The 20,818-nt window shown below is 35.8% G+C and overlaps 1 protein-coding gene across 1 annotated transcript in view; it reads left to right on the top strand.

The window, feature by feature from the left end:
• The first annotated feature begins 5,634 nt into the window (after positions 1-5,634).
• LOC140137694 (tetratricopeptide repeat protein 38-like) overlaps positions 5,635-20,818 on the top strand; it is a 33,742-nt gene continuing 18,558 nt past the window's right edge. Inside the window, exons 1-3 of the mRNA XM_072159449.1 lie at positions 5,635-5,799; positions 17,625-17,702; positions 20,046-20,127. Of these exons, the coding sequence (XP_072015550.1) occupies positions 5,773-5,799; positions 17,625-17,702; positions 20,046-20,127 (187 nt within the window). The 5' untranslated portion in view covers positions 5,635-5,772. The remainder of the gene's footprint in view (positions 5,800-17,624; positions 17,703-20,045; positions 20,128-20,818) is intronic.

The following is a 20,818-nucleotide window of genomic DNA, read 5'->3' on the forward strand; positions in this document are numbered from 1 at the left end:
TAAGTACGTAAGAGCTCCAAAAACATACCCTTTTACACCAATTTTACATGAATTTGATACCCTATTCACGTTACGCACGTAACGTGCCCTAGTGTGAAAAAATACCCTTTTTACGTGAATTTTCGGACGCGCCTGATACCCCCTTTCACCATTACAGTGGCCCCCCCGGGAGATATTCTGATGTTTTTAATAATTCGAAAAACATTCTCTTGATTTTTTTTTGCTTTGGAAAGGAACAAGAAAAACATTTTTAGATCTACATGTACTTTACCTTATGGTTACCTTGTGTATACACAAAAGACCATGAACAGCAATTAAACCCATACTTGACCATGAGAAGTCTAGACACTGGTTCCATACAGTACCATACTTCATCAACTATAATAGTTAGCAACTTAGCACCCAATAAAACCTAATTGGGTGGATTATATCTCAATTTGTCACTCAAATTGGATCTCATATTGGATCTCAAATTGCTGCTCAAATCTATTCAATTTGAGAGGATTACAAATATTAGATCCATTTTCCAAAATGAGATACTTTTGAATATCAGTGATATTTAAATGTTATTAAAATGTTGATCAAGTTTAAGAAAAGTTGTGTTTGCTGGGAAGGTGCAAATGAAAATTGGTGACATCACAAATGAATATTCATCAAATAATTTGAATATTTGTGACATAAATGAATATTCATAAAGTATAATTGATATTTATAAGGTTCAAATGAATATTCATCAGGTACATAATGAATATATTCATCAGGTACATAATGAACCTGATGAATATATCAGGTACATAATGAATACTTGTAATGAATACACATGGTACATTAATTAGATACATTAGGTACATCATGAATATATTCATAAGGTTAATCATGTTCATGCATATATTTATAAGGCACATCATGGATGTTCATAAGGTAGATGACTATTCATACGTACATCATGAATATTCATTAGGTATATTAAAATTAATAAAAAATTTGCTTGAAAAAAATATTAGTTACATTACATCATGAATATTCAATCATAAATATTCCATTAGGTACATTAATGAATATTCATAAAGTACATTGGGGTGGGCATTTTGACCTGAGCTGTCAAAAAGTGGCCCATTGTGCCAAAAAGTGGGTAGGGGCATGTCCCCCAGGATATACAGTGGTTTGAATGTCTGAAACAATATATAAATCCAAAATTGATTTATTATTTATTTATGACTACAATGATTGCACTGATTTTACATTATTATTCAATGAACAAGATAATAATCATAGCTATAATACTAATTTGAGTGATTTAATAAAGATAAGATGCCCAGTTTATAATAATAACACTTTATGATAATAGTTAGCTCAAAATTTCATTACTTCAGAAATTGTTACTGTTAGCATTATTTAGCCTGGCTGCAATGTTCTCTTGAATAAATCAAGAACATGCACGATTAAAAAGTAAGTGAGGCAAGTTTTGTAATATTCATATGCTTTTCTGTTATTTATTGTGACAAATTACCAGTAGAATATTGTGATGTATCCCCAAGCAATTTAATTTGATCAGTTACTTTGTTTACATTTCAAACTATTTCATGAGAGATGTTAATTCCTTCTCATGTAATCAAGTTTGTTTACTATAAACAAAGTCAGTCACATCTATTATTTTCTTACCAGATATCCATCTACCACTGCACTTACTATATTTATGATACATTGTACCCAGCCCTTGCCGTTGAAATTTCAAGGGTCCTCACCAATTTTCAAGGGTCCGACCTTGCCTTTGAAATCAACAATTGTCCTCACTAATTTTCAAGAAAATCAAAAACCTTGATAGGAAACTAAAATGAAAGTGTACCCAGGAAGCTGGACATATTATGTGAACCAGATTTTCCAGTGCAACAACAAAACTAGGATTTTCTGCTCTTTGCTTGGTTCAATTTTTATGTGTCACACAGACCCGTACCGTAGGAAATTTGCGGGTCCGCGGCTACTTTCACAGGTATTTGACGCAAGGATGCGCCTTATTTCAAACGCTGATTGTACCAACCAATCACAATCAAGTTATTTTCGCAGTACAAAGCAGGTACATCGCACAAGGCATTTTGCAGATTATAAACTGGGGGTGGGTAAAATGGGTCACTCATGCTAGTGACATACTATCAGACGAGTATCCAGAATTTTCAAAAAGGAGAAGGGTCAAATAAAGTTCTACTTCCCCAAATGGGTGGCCATTCTGAAGGTGAATTCAAGGGTTGTTTCACCCTTTAAAAACCCTTGAATTTGGACAATATTGAAAATTCAAAATTGCCCATTTTCACTATATCTGAGCAGCTTTTATCATTTCCTTGTTTTACACTAGGTGTCTGTTTAATTTGGTTGAACTTGGCCAGCGCCTACCATGCTACACATGTGGAACGAGCCCTGCAGGAACGAGTATCCTTCCCCAGGTTAAATTGTTGCATAAGATAAAAATCACACAGGATGATATAAGCCATGTGTCAATATTATTAGCATCTCCAAAGGCAAATTTCCATTTTATCCCTATGCTTTATAACATCAGGGTGGTACTCTGTACAAATGATTATGGGGATGTGCTGCAAACATGGCATTTTTGGCCTTTGGGTACATAATGACCTTCTTTTCTAGGCCAATTTTGATACATGTGGATGGATAATAAAAAAAAAAATTTTGGGAAAAAGTTTAAAAACTAAGACAATTTGTGTTATATTTAGCTGAAATTTTGACTTTAAGTTACATTGATGAGTTCAAATGTCTTGAAAAATTGGTATATTGATTGGGTCAGTCTTTCCAAATTCTCAGTGGCACCTACCCAAACCAAATTTGAGTTACACATTGATAGAAGTATAAGCCAAAAAGTTTTGGTCATTCAAGCCAACAAGTCAGAAAATTGAAGCAGCCTGCATAAATTTTTCTATTGGTCCAAACTCAAAATAATACTTTTTAACACTACAGAAATTAACAGTATCTTATGGTTCTTTATCAACAGTGTTAGAAATAAGCCAATATTTTCTTGGCTAAGTCTCGATCTTTTGAGTCCTAATCAATTTCATGGACTTTTGACCCAAGGGCCTGTCTTAGTTCTAACACTGGCTATGTCCCTAGAAGGGCCCTACCCTCTCTGCAAAATACACACATGTCCCGGACACATGTGTGTTGTGTTTTGTGATATTATTAAAATACAATCTTGATTATATTATTTATAACTATATACAGTTTTGAGTTCAATGATACAGTCCATCTTTGAAACTAATTTAAAACCCCTCTCTCCGAATCTTCATGGGTCCTCAATTTATAACAAGCCACATATTGACATAGCCTAGAAATCAATTGAAGCTAAAGGAATAAGATGTCATATCATCATCGGAACTATCATCCTGATTAACTGGTGTGGCCTGTTTCATAGCGAGGGCTTTCTCATCTCCAGGGGCTGGATTCAGTGTCAGCTCACGAGCATGTGGGAGCGGGTCCAAATCATCAGGAGTCATCTCTTCCTTCAAAAAATCTCGTACTTCCTCTGCTGTAGGACGTTGCTTGTAATCGTAGAGAAGCATGCTGAAAAGCAGTTTGCGCACATTCTCTCCAACTTCTGCGTTGGGGTTGACTATGATGTTCAGCTCGGTGTAATTTTGGTACTTTCCAATCGGCCAGATGTTACCATCATGGACAGGGACGAAGGTTACCAGTCTGTTACTAACATGAGTTTCTCTTATCAAAGACATAAAGATGAGTCCCATCGCGTGTATGTCAGCTTTAAATGTATATTTCTTCTTGAAAACCTCCGGAGCCATGTAATAAGTGGTGCCGACACCCGAACGCATATAATATTGATCAAGATCGCCTTGAAGGCTGGAAGATCGATAGCTTTTCGCAAAGTCCAAAGTCTGCCACCTTGATACGCGGTATCTTATCAGCATCATAAGATATCAAGACATTGTCGGGCTTCAGGTCTCGGTGGACAACGTCATGAGCATGAAGGAACGCCACGGCAGATGCTAGCTCCATCATAAATCGATGTTTGGTGGTTTTGTTAGGTTTCTTGGTCCAGAAGAATGTGTTGAGGGATCCTCCAGCGCAGAATTCCATCTCTACCCAAAGCTTGTTGTTGAATTCAAAAGAACCACAGTACTCCACAATTCCTTGGTGTCCACACACCTGGTTCAAGAGAAAAAATCATTGAGAACAGATTATTAATAACCTGATTGATACAAAGATAGTCGTCTGATATTATGGGGTGGGGTCACCAGGACTCATTGAGAGAGCAGTGGGTCTGCATCTGATTGACAGGGCACCGGTCATATTTAGGGATTTTTTCTATAGAAATTTGTCACATTGTTGAATCTGTGGGGCATGCTCCTCCTTTGTGCCCTATGTCCCTGATGTTATAAGGCCACTGATGATGAAAAGAAAGGAGAAGATTTTAAACATGATGTCTGAGAAGGGGGTACTCAACTTGAGAGTGAAAACATGCCTGCCAGCTTCAAGAAATAGGGAGCTATAGGGCCTATCACCAATAAATGTTGTTTTTAAAAGAAAGGGGCCTATATCACTTATAAATGTTGTTTAAGAAAAGGGGTCACTGGTTACAAATAAATAAAAGGGGGTAATTGGGAACTACATTTTGTAAAAAGGGGGTCTAATTGAGCAAAATTCTATTTTTCCCTAATTTTGCCAAATTTACAATATGGTTCAAATTTCTGAAATTAGAGAATTTAAATGGTTTTGCATTATTTTATAGTATTATGATGATACAATTCTGGGGGAGGGTCATCCCCCTCTGACCCGCTGGACTGGTCATGTGACGTCTGTCACATGACCAGTCCAGCGGGTCAGTTGCCTGATCAAGTGTGATGGTATCACACACAACGTAGCTTTGCTAAAAATAGTAAGTCCAGTATTTTGATTTAATTCCAAACTTCATAATCATATACTACAACTGGATGACTGAAAACATTATAATAGCATAGGGTTACATCAGAATTAGGGTTATGTTTGGGGTTAGGGTTTAATGGTCATTGATGTTGAGTCTGGAACCTGCATTTTCGAAATCTGGGAGGCACTTGCCTACCAAAATAATTATTTGAGTACACCCCGGCCCCGCCCCTGTACTTACCTTTATGAGAGTGTCAACTTCTTTACGCCAGGCAGATTTAATTTGCTCCTTGTACACGGGCCGTAGATTTGGTATGTCGATTGCTTTTAGAGCACATCTAGATCCAGTTCAGTGTTCACTGCCTTATAAACTGTTCCAAATCCACCCTTGTCCAATTCTTTTTCAATATAATACCCAGGTGGTGAAATGATTCTGGTGCGCGACGATGCCATTTTCAATGCCCCCGCCTGTAGGACTATGTATACACAATTCTATTGATGATCCTTGATCAGAACTAGCTTGTAATTACGAATTACTGTCTCAACAATAATGTATTTCTGGAAGTTTTTTTTTACAATCTACCCAAACAAGATGTCCGACGCAGAATAAACTACGACACAACACACACTGAGTCATTGATTGCATCAGGAGTTGACAGGAAAGGAAAATCCCACCTCGATCATGCAATTTTTGTTTTGGTTACGAGCTGTTTCAGTTGGTGAGATTGGGTGACGAGCTTTGTACTAAAAATTTAAGATTCGTTTCCAAAATTCCTGTTCCAGGAAGTGTGCGTTCGTGATGATGATCACTTTATTTTTTGGCATTTTAAAAACAGCATTTGAGACAGAAATTTAAGTTATCAGAATAAGCTTGCTTACACTTTAGGCACAATGACTTCTCATTGGCGTGACTGTGCGGTAAGTTAATTTAACATTTTATTTTATAAGCTTAAAAAATACATTACATCATCATCATGTACATCACGTATGTGTCACATGAAATATGCCAGCCCATGTATGCATGTCGAATGTCGATGTAATTGTCATGATTGTAAGCTTATCGAATGTATAGATAAAACTAGAAACAAAGGTTATCAAGGTAAATATTAGTATCTAGTAATATGTCATACTCCTCCAAACAGACTTTTCAGCTCAGCTCATCAGTGACTGCACGACTGTGAGTCAGTGAAGCACCAAACAATGCATGAATGGTCAATCCCCATTCCCAGTTCCAATATTCATAATTGAAACTCCCAGCTCCGACCGGGAGTTCAAAGAAGTGTTGTGTATGTGTCGCTGTGGTTTAGTATGCATACTTGGCCATCAGATTGAAGAAATCTTTGCTCTACAAATGATAGCAAATTTGTAATCATTTTTCACCACAAAACACATCATTAAAGCATATAGACAGGCATATTACTGGATATACATGTAAAACTGGTTATATTTGCAAAAAAAAATTATGAATATCCCTTTATTTTTTGTGGAAAAATCAAAATCAAAACATACATTTTGCTGTCAACCTTGCAGACTCTTTGTAATATACTTTTGAATCTCATTTGGGCTAAACATCCATCTTCAAGTGAGTGAGCGGCAAATAACAACACATTTTACATGTGTATTGGTCATATAAGGCCCTTTGCACTTGATTATTAGTTTCCTGTTAAAGATTTTGAAAAAGGGACGAGGTGACTTTTATTATTTTAATTTAATTATTAATTATTAATTATCTTTTATTTTCTTTATTTAGTTTGAACTATTACATGTACAAGCAACTGTTGACTCGTTTTGACTAGAGCGGGCATTTAATTATTTCACAACAATTAGAGTTGGGCGACTATCACTTTTTTCCTAGTCGACTAGTCGGCAGCAAATAGTCGCGACTACGACTATAGTCGCGACTATCTGTGGTTAAAATTGGACTGAAAAATCGGGTGAAAGATTGGTGGCAATTTAGTATTTATAATGCATGATTACAGGACACGTGATTGACGGCATCGCATCACAGTTTGCTACACAAACCAGCACTGTTGCGATACAAATTGCTACACTGTATCGCACGTTTGCGATGCAAATATTTGACTTTTCTGTTCAATTAAATTCACTTGCCACTTTCCAGCAACAGCACAAGAAACTTCATATAATTTCTCAAACCTTCAATATTCCAATAGCGATCTTTGTTCGTTTCCATGTTTTGCTGTGCATGAAAATATGTAAACATGCCGGTACGGCAGTGCATATTTTCCATGGTATGCTCATGAACATGTTGCATCGTGCATGTACGATTAACTTTCACCTCCGACCTACGTCACCTGACCTCATCTAGACTACTGCATTTGTCGCTACAGGGGTGGCATTGCAACATTACTTGTACGACTGTTTGTCAGCTAATTTGTTTATTTTCCTGTTGCTTTCTAAATATTCTGTTACCACAATAAGCATAGCTTTTTGAAATTACGTGAAAAGTACTTCTAATCTAATAATATTTTCCTAAATTTTCCCTTTTGGAAAACACTTCTCGGAAGTTCTCGCTGTTTCTTTCCAAAGTTGAAATAATCGCATACCTTCAGTAGTTGGTACAAACACCCAACCTGGGTCTGTACATGCACGCTATGACGCTGCTACACCTGTTATCGCTGCATAAATTATAATCATAATGAGATGTTCGACAGTTCTAAGTAATTTGAGTTTTTTAACGGCTTTTATCTTGTGGGAAAGTAGTTCGACAACAAGTCAATAACACCAATTTAATGATGATTTATGGACATTATGATTACTTGTTGGTTAGTGTTACTATTGGTAAGACAATGACTAACATTTTTTCACATTTTTCGCAGTTTATATGTTAGTATTTGGTTGGTTTTGGTGCGATTAACTGGCACTTTTAAAGTAATTTTTAACACAAAAATATACTTGCATTAGTCGACTTTTGGTTTTCAATAGTCGTAGTCGTGACTAGTATCAGTAATAGTCGCGACTAACGACTATTGGCGACTTAGTCGCCCAACTCTAACAACAATATTTGATTTTATAAATAAGTGAAGGTGGAGTTGTACTCTTTGTTCATTCATCATTATTGTTGATAAATTAGAAAAAGTCAGAAAATGGCAAGTAGAAGTAGTTGAAAGTTATTTCAAAGGAGAAAATTAGAAATAAAAATAAAATAATTAATTATTTTGAGATTTTCAATTTTGGACGCGGGCGGTAAACAGGAAACTAATAATCAAGTGCGAAGGGCCTAATGAAAGGCAGACAAATAATGAAAAAGTTAGTAAGTTACCTCACTGGTTTTCAGAAATTATGTGATGGGAACCTCAAAATTGACTATTAGGGGCCTTATGTAGCCAGAGGTTTCCAGTACCGGTATTATATAAATCTCAACATTCTTTGAGAAAAATGGGGGGATGAGGCTGTGGATCACGAAATGCCCTTTTAAATTTGTAATCAAAACAAAAATATTAAAGCCCTTGAGAGTAAAAAAAGCCAAACCTGAAAACCGTTTGGTCGTAGCACTTTCCGTAGCAAAGATTGAGTTAATTGTCAAAAAGATTCAGCCAACATGCATCAATTGCAAAACAAACCAGCTCATGATACATGTAGATCAGCTTGGAACTGATCCCTGAAATTCCATGTGCGATTCTCTCATCACAAAAATAAATTATATTTTACATCAGACACATCAAATTGCATTCTGAATATGAGGAATGTCCTTTTGATACGAAATAATTTTTGATTTTTTTTCGCGATATACATGTAATACAAATTTTAAGGCAAATTATTATACATTTTGTAAATTGATACTTTTGAATTTAGTAGTCCTTAAAGTATACTATAAAAATCTGATGATATTGTGTAAAAAGTGTAGGCCCTATAGCTGGGAGGAAAAGCCATCCATGACCAGACCATTCATGAAGATTTTTTAATAGACCAAATAGGTTTTTTTAGGAAAATATCTATACCGGTAATGTATACCGATATACGGTACGGTATCTTAATATGAAAGGTCAAAATTTTCAAATGATGCTCGGCATTTCATCCCAGCTACATACACTTTAAGTACCGGTACATATCATTAGATAAAGTGATACTTTTAGGACTGTTAATCTAAAATATAAAAAAATATCAATTTTTAATAATTTGCCATAAAATTTTTATTATAGCAAAATTCAATAAATCAAAATTATTTCATATCAGAAGGACATTCCTAGTATTCAGAATGCAATTTGGTGTGTTTGGTGCATGGTGTGCTCTCAGGTCCCACAAAGAATACTGTGCAAATGTTGCTATCTGATTCCTTTTAAAAAAATGATGATTTTTTCTAAAGTATTATTTTCATGAATCAAATCGGTGGGGGGGGGCACTGGTCAATGGTCATTTAATGGGGTATCATGCGTGACCGCAAAGTCTCAAAAAGCACCCTAAACAAGTTTTAGCAAGGTCTGAAAATACACGCCTAAACAAGTATGACACAGTGGCGTGCGCAAAGGGGGCAGGGGGGCTGTTCCCCCCCTTTTGTTGGGTCATTCGGGGGAAATCGGGGGAAGGTGCTACGCCCGCACCTTATTACACTCCTAATCAGACTCCATTTGGGGGAACTGAACAACCTCCCCCCCCCCTTTCAATGTCCTGCGCACGCCACTGGTATGACAAGTGCAATTTCCTACTCTAATTTACAAGTATTTACTATACCCCAGCAAGTAAGTTACCCTAAAACCTTATCTAGTAACAATTAACTGGTGAAACACAAATTCAAAAGTTGATAACTTCAGACCTTTATTCTTTATGCTGCATTTATTTCAAAAAACCAAAACACTGATTTATTGTGCAATACTGCACAATACCCTCTCTCGTTAACTTTCCTTGTTCACAACACATACATTTTTCATAAAAAATACCTTTTTTATAAATGTGAATCTATAGACACAAATGATACCCCCTAGTCAATGGACAATGCCCCCCATCCCGCATCTCAGTAATTGCCTCTGAAATTTCATCCCAGCGTCTATACATTTGTATATCGTCCAATGTGTATCAATCAATGCATTGGCAAAGAATTAAAACTGGAATCCTGTAGACCATACATGTAGTCCTAGATGTGTATCGATGCTATAGCTACTTGCGAAATATATTCTGCTTTCTACTTGAAATTGTCAACAATTTGTCAGTAGAATCCTCATCATATTTGAAGAAAGTTATTCTTTTTTACAAGTCCTTGAAATGGCGAAAACCACAAAAAGACGAAAAATCATTTTCAGACAAAATGGTTAATTAGTAAGGGGCTGTGCAATAATTATGAGCTCTGGGGGAGGGTAAAATTGGGGGGTAAGACATTTTACGAGCCAAAAGGGGGGGCAAGCAATTTTGGCAAGCCGAGAGGGGGGGGAAAGCAATTTTGGCACACATTCATTGGGCGCCTTTTAAATAAAACGCGCTCAAATGGCTTAGGAAAACGGTACGGAAACGCTTAAAAATATGCAAATTTTCCTGCTTGCTGTGCTCGCAACATGTATAGACCATTTAAGGTTTGGAAATTGGGATCCCAAAAATTTGGCATGTGCAAGGGGGGGGGGCAAAGAATTTTTGGCGGGCCGAGAGGGGGGGGGCAAGCAAATTTTGGCGAGCCGTTTGGAAATTTTATAAATTCATAATTATTGCACAGCCCCTAAATTGTAAAGAACTGAGTTTACACAAGTCATCTATTCCCAGGATTTGTCAATGTTTCCGTCTCAATTGTGATGCCAATGTGATACGACTGCAAGTAAAAATCAGGACCAAATCAAAGTCCACATTTTTGTCTCGCCTGATAAGGCAGGAGACTATATAATCACTTTTCCGTGCAGATGTGCAGATGTGTGTAGGGGTGTGTGTGTGTATGTGACAAATTTGGTTAAAGTTTTGGTTAAAGTTTGCCTTCCGCCTATTTTCTCGGAGACTATGAGTGGCACGTTCCTCAAACTTGGTGGGTGGGTGCATCTTGACCCGAGACAGAACCGGTTTGTATTGGTTAGTGGGGCAAGGTCACTGAGGTCATGTAGGGGTCATCTGAGGTCAAATTAGTAAAAACTGTTGTATGGGCATGAAACTTGGTTGGTACAGTCAACATTTAAAGCCAAATTTTTGGAAGGTCATTTCAAGGTCACCAGGGGTCATCTGAGGTCAAATTTAGTACAAACTGTTGTACGGGCATGAAACTTGGTGGGTACAGTCAACATTTAAAGCCAAATTTTGGAAGGTCATTTCAAGGTCACCAGGGTCATCAGAGGTCAAATTAGTAAAAACTGTTGTATGCGGGCATGAAACTTTGTGGGTACAGTCAACATTTAAAGCCAAATTTTTGGAAGGTCATTTCAAGGTCACCAGGGGTCATCTGAGGTCAAATTAGTAAAAACTGTTGTACAGCCATGAAACTTGGTGGGTACAGTCAACATTTAAAGCCAAATTTTTGGAAGGTCATTTCAAGGTCACCAGGGGTCATCTGAGGTCACATTAAGTAAAAACTGTTGTACGGGCATGAAACTTGGTGGGTACAGTCAACATTTAAAGCCAAATTTTTGGAAGGTCATTTCAAGGTCACTAGGGGTCATCTGAGGTCAAATGAGTAAAAACTGTTGTAGGGGCATGAAACTTGGTGGGTACAGTCAACATTTAAAGCCCAATTTTTGGAAGGTCATTTCAAGGTCACCAGGGGTCATCTGAGGTCAAATTTAGTACAAACTGTTGTACGGGCATGAAACTTGGTGGGTACAGTCAACATTTAAAGCCCAATTTTTGGAAGGTCATTTCGAGGTCACCAAGGGTCATCTGAGGTCAAATTAGTAAAAACTGTTGGTCGGGCATGAATCTTGGTGGGCATGAAACTTGATGGGTATGGTCACCATCAGCCAGATAATTGTGCCCAGCCGATAACCACCAAATTAATTTACCTCTACCAAAAGTAATCGCAAAAGCAGGTGGTCACGAAAGCAGGCGAGACTCGTGGTTCGAGAACCGCCTTGTTATAATTAGAAATAGTAGGAATTTGTAAGCTTGATTTCACCGACAATCCTATGTTTCTATCATCTATTGTAAGAAAGTTATTCAAAGGCATCACAAAAATGAAAGGGATTAGTGACACACATTTTCTCCCATAGCTGCAAACAAGAATGTCTGACTTTTGACTGATTGTGCTTTCAGATCTTATCATGTATTCTTTCTTCCAGTTTCACCCAGTTTCTTCCAGAAGAAACTGGTTTCCTAGGCACATGCCCCAATTAGCTGAGAGGACTGTCTACCCTTGAGTTCTGTAAACTTTTACAAATCACACGTTACAATCACACATTTTACTGACTCATTTTTGACGTAAAGTCATAATGTACGATCTTAGGGCGTGTTCACATTACACAATGTGGGTTCGTACCTAGGTAGTGAAGTGAAGTGGTGTCAATCCACATCGAATCCACATTGAGTTCGCGTTCACACTACCAAGCTAATCTACATCGAAAGTGGGTTATGACGTAAGTGGAGCGAATCCACATACCCGGATGTTAGAACGACCCGGAAGTAAATCGCTGTTACCACGCAGCATAGATACCAAATTTCATAATTCAAAAGTCATAATTCAAGAAATTATGACTTTTTGTCCTCCTATAGAACTGCGTGTTAAACGGCCAAAATAACAAACAGTGTTTACCTTGTTATTTCAGCTCAAAATGGACAGAAACCATTCCCGATAATTATTACTAGTATTATTTCAGCATTTTGAGAATTTGAGTACATATAATGACAAATTTAAAATTTGAAGGAAATCGTACATTTATAAAAGCCTTTAAGGGCTGATGAGAGCTAAGAGCACATCACTTTTGAATTTTTGAAATTTGCGATATAATACAAATTTTATGACAAGTTACACAATGTATATTGAAAAAATGACATTTTTAACAATCCCTGAAGTAAAGTTTATCAATCTAATGATATGCACTTAAAGTTGAAAATTGATTCATGTCTGGTTCACTAATGTATTTCACTAATTCATTTCATTTTTAATTACCTACAGCTCCATGAAAGTACACACTAGGATCATAAATGTTATTAAGTTTATGGTATTGATGGTATTGATATGCAAAAACGAATACAATCTCTACAAAAATGAATAAAATGCACACATGTGCCTACAATTGCACAAATTAATATCTGTAAAATATAATAATAATATAAAACTCCTTTTGATTTACTTAGAAAGGCAATAGGTTTCATTTAAAATATCATTCCATTTAATTGAATTGTCATTATTGAAAACTCCATAAAAGTACACAGAACCTCTTTATTAAATGTTGAATGAAATGCACACGTGTCCCTACCATCTTTTAACCTGTCGCACATTAGCGTAAAGTCTCACAATGTGAATGTGATAAAATTTCTGCAACTTAAGTGATGCAAAGGTGCATAAGTTGTCGGCAAATTGCATTAAAAAGTTGCATACAAATTCATTACAAAAGATTAAACACACTCTTCTATAGTGCTCAACTTAAAACACTAGATGTTCAGTCCATAAACATGGTGTTTATTTTCTACAAGCAATATACAGGGTGAGTCCAAAAGTGCAATAGTGCAAAGAATTCATCTTTATTTTATAACCAGATTGAACTTTTAGGATTTAAAACACATGATATATTCATTAGTGGCCTTGTGTGAAAAAACGAAGTAATTAGCAGTAAGCACTTGCCGTTCTGTTTTTATGACACATTTTACAGCGATACCCAATTTTAATGCTTGTCCACGAGACATCTAAACTTTGAATGTCAGCACACTATACTATTATACTATTTGGAACAACTCCCATTTTCTTAACCTCATTGGCACTGAAGTAAAATGGAGCACCCAAAGTTTTATTGTCCCTGGTCTTGTATAAGTAGAGGAAACATTGCTTTTATTTGTTGTTATTTTCATATTTACCATTACATTAAAAATGTTCATTCTCTATAAAAGAAATATATGGGCGGGTTTTTCAAATGTCGAAAGGAATGTGTGCAAATTGAAGTGGTGTGAATTACAAAATATCCAGTATAAGTTGGACACATTACAGGGAATTGGTGAGGTACGAAGGACTTAAGTAATATTAAAAAGTTAGTTTGAACCGAAAACAGGAATTGAAAGAACGCAAAAAAAAAAAAAAAAAAAAAACCTTGATTTAAGTTAAAGCCAGTTTAAGATCTGGTACGTGTCCTTATGACGCATTGTGTGCTCTCATTCTAATTATGGTGCCTCGTGGACAAAGAGTTAACTAAAATGGGTATCGCCATAAAATGACTCATAACAGTTTAAGGGTTATCATATGGTCTTTAAAGGTTTTCACATTAATTTGGCCATAAGTATTGTAAATTTTGATTATAAAAAGTCCCGTTGCCCCCGTTACCAGGTCTGCATGTCGTATAGGCTGCGCGACTTGCTTTTTTTTATTGGTGTCCCCGGTGGCATACCCAGCAAACACAAAAACATTTTAAAAACATTTTAAATAAGTTATATTTTGGCTTTTGGTTTAGGTAAAAACGTTTTTTAACATTAAAATGTCGGGTTATATAAAGGTCATGATAACGTTTTAAAACGTTTTGTATGAAAACACACTACAACAATATTTGTAAATGTTTTCAAAACATGTTATTGTAAACTATTTTTGCGTACATTTTTGCCAAATAATGTATCAATACTTTTATAACATTATGTTAAAATATTTGAACCCAGCAAACACAGAAATGTTTTTAAAATGTTTTTTCAAAACCTTTTAATAACATTTAAATGTCGGGTTATATAAAGGTCATGAAAACGTTTTTAAAACGTTATTGAAAATATTATGGGCAAACATTTTTCGCAAAATATATTTTCAACCCCAAAATAACATTTTGTTTAGAATGTTTTGTATCAAGTTTTCAAGAATGTTTTTGGAATGTTATCAAAACGTTTTTATACCCTTTATATAACCCGACATTTAAACGTTTTCTGTAAAACATTTTTGTTTGCTGGGCAGTAGATTATCAAAAAATGTTTTTTAAGGTTATGAAAACGTTTTATACTCTTAATATTTATATAACCCGACATTTAAACCTTTTCTGACAACCTTTTATAACCTTTTGCGAATGATGTCGAAAACGTTTTGTGTTTGCTGGGATATCAGGGGTGAGTGGCGATGAAAATGTTCCTGATGGTCATAATTTTTGGTCTGTTTTATTGGGACAATTGCGCACAAAGCGCGCAAAACCTTTCCATTTTACACTATTTTAATAGCACAAACAAAGGTGATATGTTGTGGTAATTTGCAACATTACACTATTTTGCCCCAAATTAAGGTGTTTAATGGTCTAAAAAAGAAGATGCACAGGGTAATTCTGGACAATTTCTGTCCGGTATATGAAGCTGCCCCCACGCCTGTTGCGGATTTTCTCGTCCAGTAGCTTTGCACCACGGTGACCAAAAAATTGGGAGGAGAGGGCGTTACCAGAGGTGTTGTTCTTGATTTCCCCTGCCAATTGAATGTTTGACTGATCGCCACAAACTATCAATATGGTCATTTTCACGGTAAAGGGTGTAACTTTGGATTTTAAACATTTTAATCCGTAGTGTTCTAATAAAGCCACAGAATTCCATGATTTTTGGCCACATAAGTCATCTAGTTAGCAACTACCTTGGGTAGCATAATCAGCTTTGGGAGTTACTGCGTTCAGTTTTAGCAGGCTTAAATGTACTTAATATTGCCATTTTGAAAAACTATAAAAAACAGTAACATTTTTGTAAAACCCTGTGTGTTCGTAAGTGAGTTCATGGAGAATTTTTCTTATCCTGAAAGTACAGTCATATGTTCAGTAAACACTGCCACATTAGATTTAATTGTGAACGGCCCTGTATTTTTGAGAACCGGACTTCGATATTTGTCGTTTGAGGCTTCATTTTCCGTTAACAATTGTTAACAAACTTTGTGGGTGTAGCTTTGGTTCATAATTCTTGGTTATTTCTTCACTTCTTCTTGATTCATAACAGTTGTTATCTTAACTTGAAATGGGTAACAAAAATTAGCCGATTTGCAAGCTTTTAAAATTTTTATAAAATCTTGACTTCAAATAGCCGTTTTTCCGTTAACTTTTTTGAAGCCTCCGAAACAAACTGTTCAGCAAGCTTGTGCAAATATAAATAAAAGAGCTCATCCAATCTATTTATCAAAATGTAGCAAAGTAGATCCTCAAGTCACATGTTTTTAAATCATGGAGATATATATCACTGTTTGAAAATGGGACCCAATACAAACTTTCCGTTAACAAATGAAGCCTCCGAAACAAATGAAGCCTCCGAAACAACAATAAGCTTAATTATCATCTATGCATATCTAAATTGGTGTGTTTCATACTGATATCTGCATTGTAATTATTACTTGATATGTGCAGAATGTCATAAATTAAAAAAAAATTGACATTATGGTTAATGTTTGAAAAATATACTGATACCTTAAAAAGCCTGTTTCGGAGGCTTCACATGCAAAAAACACCATACTTAACAAATGGGTGAAAAAATTAACGTGTGATAAATCTACAATATCTGCCACATAGAATCATTGATTCAATACACACAATAACAGCTTAGATGATCCCAACACTGTTGTTTTCAAAAAAAACTTCTTCTGCAATGTTTAACAATTGTTAACATGAAGCCTCCGAAACAAAAAAAATGACTTGCTGTGATAATTTAATTTTTGTTACAACTGAAATTCAATACTTAGAAGCAAAGCATGAAAATTGTTAATTGTGATATTTTTACCTATTTTTTATGTCAACTTGTAGTAGTTAGCTAAATATTTTACTTTTATGATCACCTGTGTTGTTAACTGAAGCCTCCGAAACACAAATCGCTTGAATTGCCAATTCTAAAAAACAACTCCAATTTCTGTGAAACTTGGCTGGGAGGTTCCTTTCATCAAGTAGTATTTGTACATGAAGTTAGACATTCAAATTATTTTAGGAACCCAATTAAAACTTAAAAAATATGTTTAAGGTTTGGAAATTTCCATTGTAAATGACACTTGATGTTAAAAATTTTCAAAACTGCAATTACAAACATAGCAAAACATGGTATAAAATTTAACTTATATCTGTTGACTTACTTTGGAATGGGATTTCACATGTATTCCAGCTTTCATGTCATAATTTTCTGAGGTTATGTAAAATACATTTTTTCTTAGATTTTAACCAAAATGTTATGCAAATGGCAAATTTTTTATTAGAAATCAAAAGGTTTAAGCCTTGAAACATTATTTTACTGGAATTTAAGTTGCTTCTATGCATGATTTCAGTAAACAGAAACATATTTAAGTGGTTTGAAATTTTGACCCTAAAAATCAAAAGTTACACCCTTTACCGTGAAAATGACCATATAGGATTTCCCGACTAGATCAGACTTGCTTTGTGGAGGAACATCTTTAATTTCTTAGTCATTTTTCGGGCTGAAACTAGTATAGAACTATTTTAAGCACAGATTTTTTATTCTCACTGCACGGATTTCTATTCTCACTGCACGAACGTGCCAGGAGGCACGTTAAAATAGCCCCATAACCAAATAAGTAGTATTTGTGCACATTTTCAATTGTTTCAAGAATTGAGAGGGGGTACCATTCTGTTTCCTTACCCTGGGGCACCACAACCCCGATACGAGTGCAGACGGCAACAAATACCATGCCTTCATGAACCCTAATTATTAGTTAAATTGATTTGCTTGTTTGATTCCAGGAATGGCAAAGGCAAGGCTTAAAATTATCAACTACAAGTAATCAAGCAGCCAAGATATATGATGCTGTGCTATCACAGGTAAGGAACTAGTCTACTGTGTAGACCCTTTTCATTTATAATCACTGTTATTTGACCTTCCCCCTCTGACCATGGATACCATGGAAGCGCCATCTATGCTGTTCTGAGCCAACAGCTAAATCTTCAAGTTGAGGGCTCACTCCGAAAACTTCTCCCCGCCGACAGATGGTGGACTACATTATTCAATGTGGCAACAGCCAAAAGCGTAAACAAAACAGACAATATGACGGCAACACTGCCTGCACGATGGACGCAATTATTTTTTCCCGGAGCCAAGATCCGTTTTTAGCTCTATTGGCGGGTGGCCCCATTACAGAAAAAAAAAGCACAAAATATATTTCCCAGTGCAATATATACATTTTCACATGAAAATAAATAATTTTAAATTCAAAGAAAAAAGAAGAAGAAAAATATTTAATCACCGCCGGGGAGGAGAATCGATCTCGGGACCTTATGCGTGGGAGGCGAGCTAATTAACCACTACACTACGTATTCTCATTGACAAACGTGGGGAAATTTTCAGTATATATCGTAACATATCGATGCGTTATTCATACAAAAAACTCAAAAAAACAGTACTTACAATGAGGTTCACTGGCGAACCTCAACGGATTTAGACTGATAAAATAGTGCTTAATAACATACGTACAGTTTTGGAATAATTTGAGACATTTTTGTGTTTACGTGTAAAACCAATGACAACGTCAAAATTGAGCCAATCTTGGCCGGCCCCCCCTGCCCGCCGAGAACCGCCATCCTGGATTTTTTCCCGGGAGGAGCGGTTCTCGGCTGGCAGCTTTCGGAGTGAGCCACCAACGTTAAAGATTAATAGCTATGCTGTTGGATCAGAATAGGAAAGATGGCATTTCCCATGCATAAACCAAGAGGGGACGACCCTGGGGGTACTCAAGTTTGGTTTTGGTAGGGACGTGCCGCTGAGAATTTGAAAGTGGACCCATAAATATACCAATTTTTCAAGAAATTTGGACCCATTGATATACCAAAAGTCAAAATTTTCGCCAAATTTAACCCAAATTGTCTTAGTTTTTACAAATTTTGACAATTTTGGCTAGATTAAGGAAAAATTGGGCTATTTTCCGAAAAAATTGAGCAAATTTTGAAAAAAGGACCCATTCATATACCAAAATAGGCTTTGAAAAAGGGGTCATTGATATACCAAAAGGCTGAAAATGCTACCCATATTTGCGGCACGTCCCCGTATGGTCATTTGTACTGAGTACCCCCCCGGGATGACAGACAACAGTGATGATAAATGAAAAGTCTACTTGTAGTAGACTGGTAAGAAACTTGTTGCTGTTGTTGTTGCTGGTGCTGCTGCAGTTGGAGGTTGTAGCAGTGGTGATGGTAAAGTGGTGGTGTGTGAGTGACATACATGTATGAGTGCATGCGTATCGGTGTTTGTCTGCAAACGAGGACACAAACAAGATGTTTCACTCTAAACTTACCTACAACCGATCGAGGACAATCCTCGGTCTCAAACTGCTGCAATAGACCTCAAATGCATTTGAGTGACACTTGCTCAAAACCGCGGACCGTGTGTGTCAAAAATACAGTCGGCAGTTGATGGCTAATCGGTTAGGTGATGGAAAACATGATACACACGTCCGTGGTTAGATAGCGATACACGCTGTCCTCGGTTGGCGGCAAACACACATAGTCAACTTGAAAATGGTACCTTGATAGTTAATATGCATGCCTTTAACACTATTCTATTACCCCCATCAATGTCTTAATATGCATATAAATAAAGTCTTATCTTTTGAACAGTTTTGATAATTTATCACTTCTCTATCAACAAAAAAACCTCTTTTTCCAAATATAACTACCATGCACATCATAAAATGATTTAAAATGTTGGAAACTTGCATACATGTATGTTAACTATTTTAGGCCAAATTTTGCCCCAAAAAATGTCCATAAACTTTTTAAATGTAGTCCAAATTAACTTGGGATTTCTGTAGAAATGCAGCAGTGTATTTAAAACTGCATGAAAATGCTACATTGATGTACTCATACACTTCAAAAATGTAAATCTAAATATTTGTTCATCATATTTGGCTATGAGTGCATTTAATTATTCATGAGCTAATTTGCATTAAATTTACATAATTAATTATTAAACTTGTTTCTCTAAAAGCTTAAAGTCCAAGCTTGTCAATGGTATGCCACTTATTGGTTTTTACCCAATCGATAACACTGCAACGCAGTAGTTAATATGATACCTCCACACCATTAAAATATACCACTTTTGTGGGGGTAATAGAATAGGGTTAAAAAAGTGTATGTAGAGATTTCATTTTAAATTATTCTTCACATTTCTAGCGTGTTTCAATGTATGACGACCCTTCAGTTGGTGGCATGGAACAGTCGTTGAAAACCCTACAGGCTGCAGATCCTCAATTTGGTGAGTAATTATTTGTAAATAGGGGCCGCATTGTACGTATATTTTCTTGCAATCAAATCTACTGTATATTCAAGATTTTTAAATAATATTTTTTATTTATGACATTCATCATACAATGCCTAAAACAAAAACTAACCAAAGCTCTATAACATAATCTTATCCTACACCTAACTGTAACTATGAAATTAACTTTACCTTAAAGGAAGTCAACAGCAATCACAACATTATGCCTTATATGTTAGGAAAATTATTATCAAGTATGAATCATGTGGTTTTATTTTCAACAAACTCATATTGACCATAAAAACAAATAAAAACAGCGATGTCTCAACAGGCGATATTCAAAATTCCCGGGCGCCAACATTATCTGGTGCAATAAATTAATGTCCCAGTATAACAATGAAAGCTGACAAAAGTTGAGAACAAATAACCACAACATCATTGCACTAGATAATTTTGGTGTAGGAATTTTGAATAACGTGTGTTGAGAGACAACCGTTTTTATTCATTTTTTATGGTCAATATGAGTTTGTTTTAAATAAAACCATGTGATTCATGCTTGCTAATTGTTTTTCTATATAGGCCTAAGGCATAATGTTGTGATTGCCGGACACTTCCTTTAATAATCAACTTGTAATTCATGTAAACCCTAATTATGAGTTTCTGTAAAAAACAAAAGCATTTTGAGGTA

The sequence above is a fragment of the Amphiura filiformis genome, chromosome 17 (assembly GCF_039555335.1).
Source record: "Amphiura filiformis chromosome 17, Afil_fr2py, whole genome shotgun sequence".
In the NCBI taxonomy this organism is placed as follows: Eukaryota; Metazoa; Echinodermata; class Ophiuroidea; order Amphilepidida; family Amphiuridae; genus Amphiura; species Amphiura filiformis.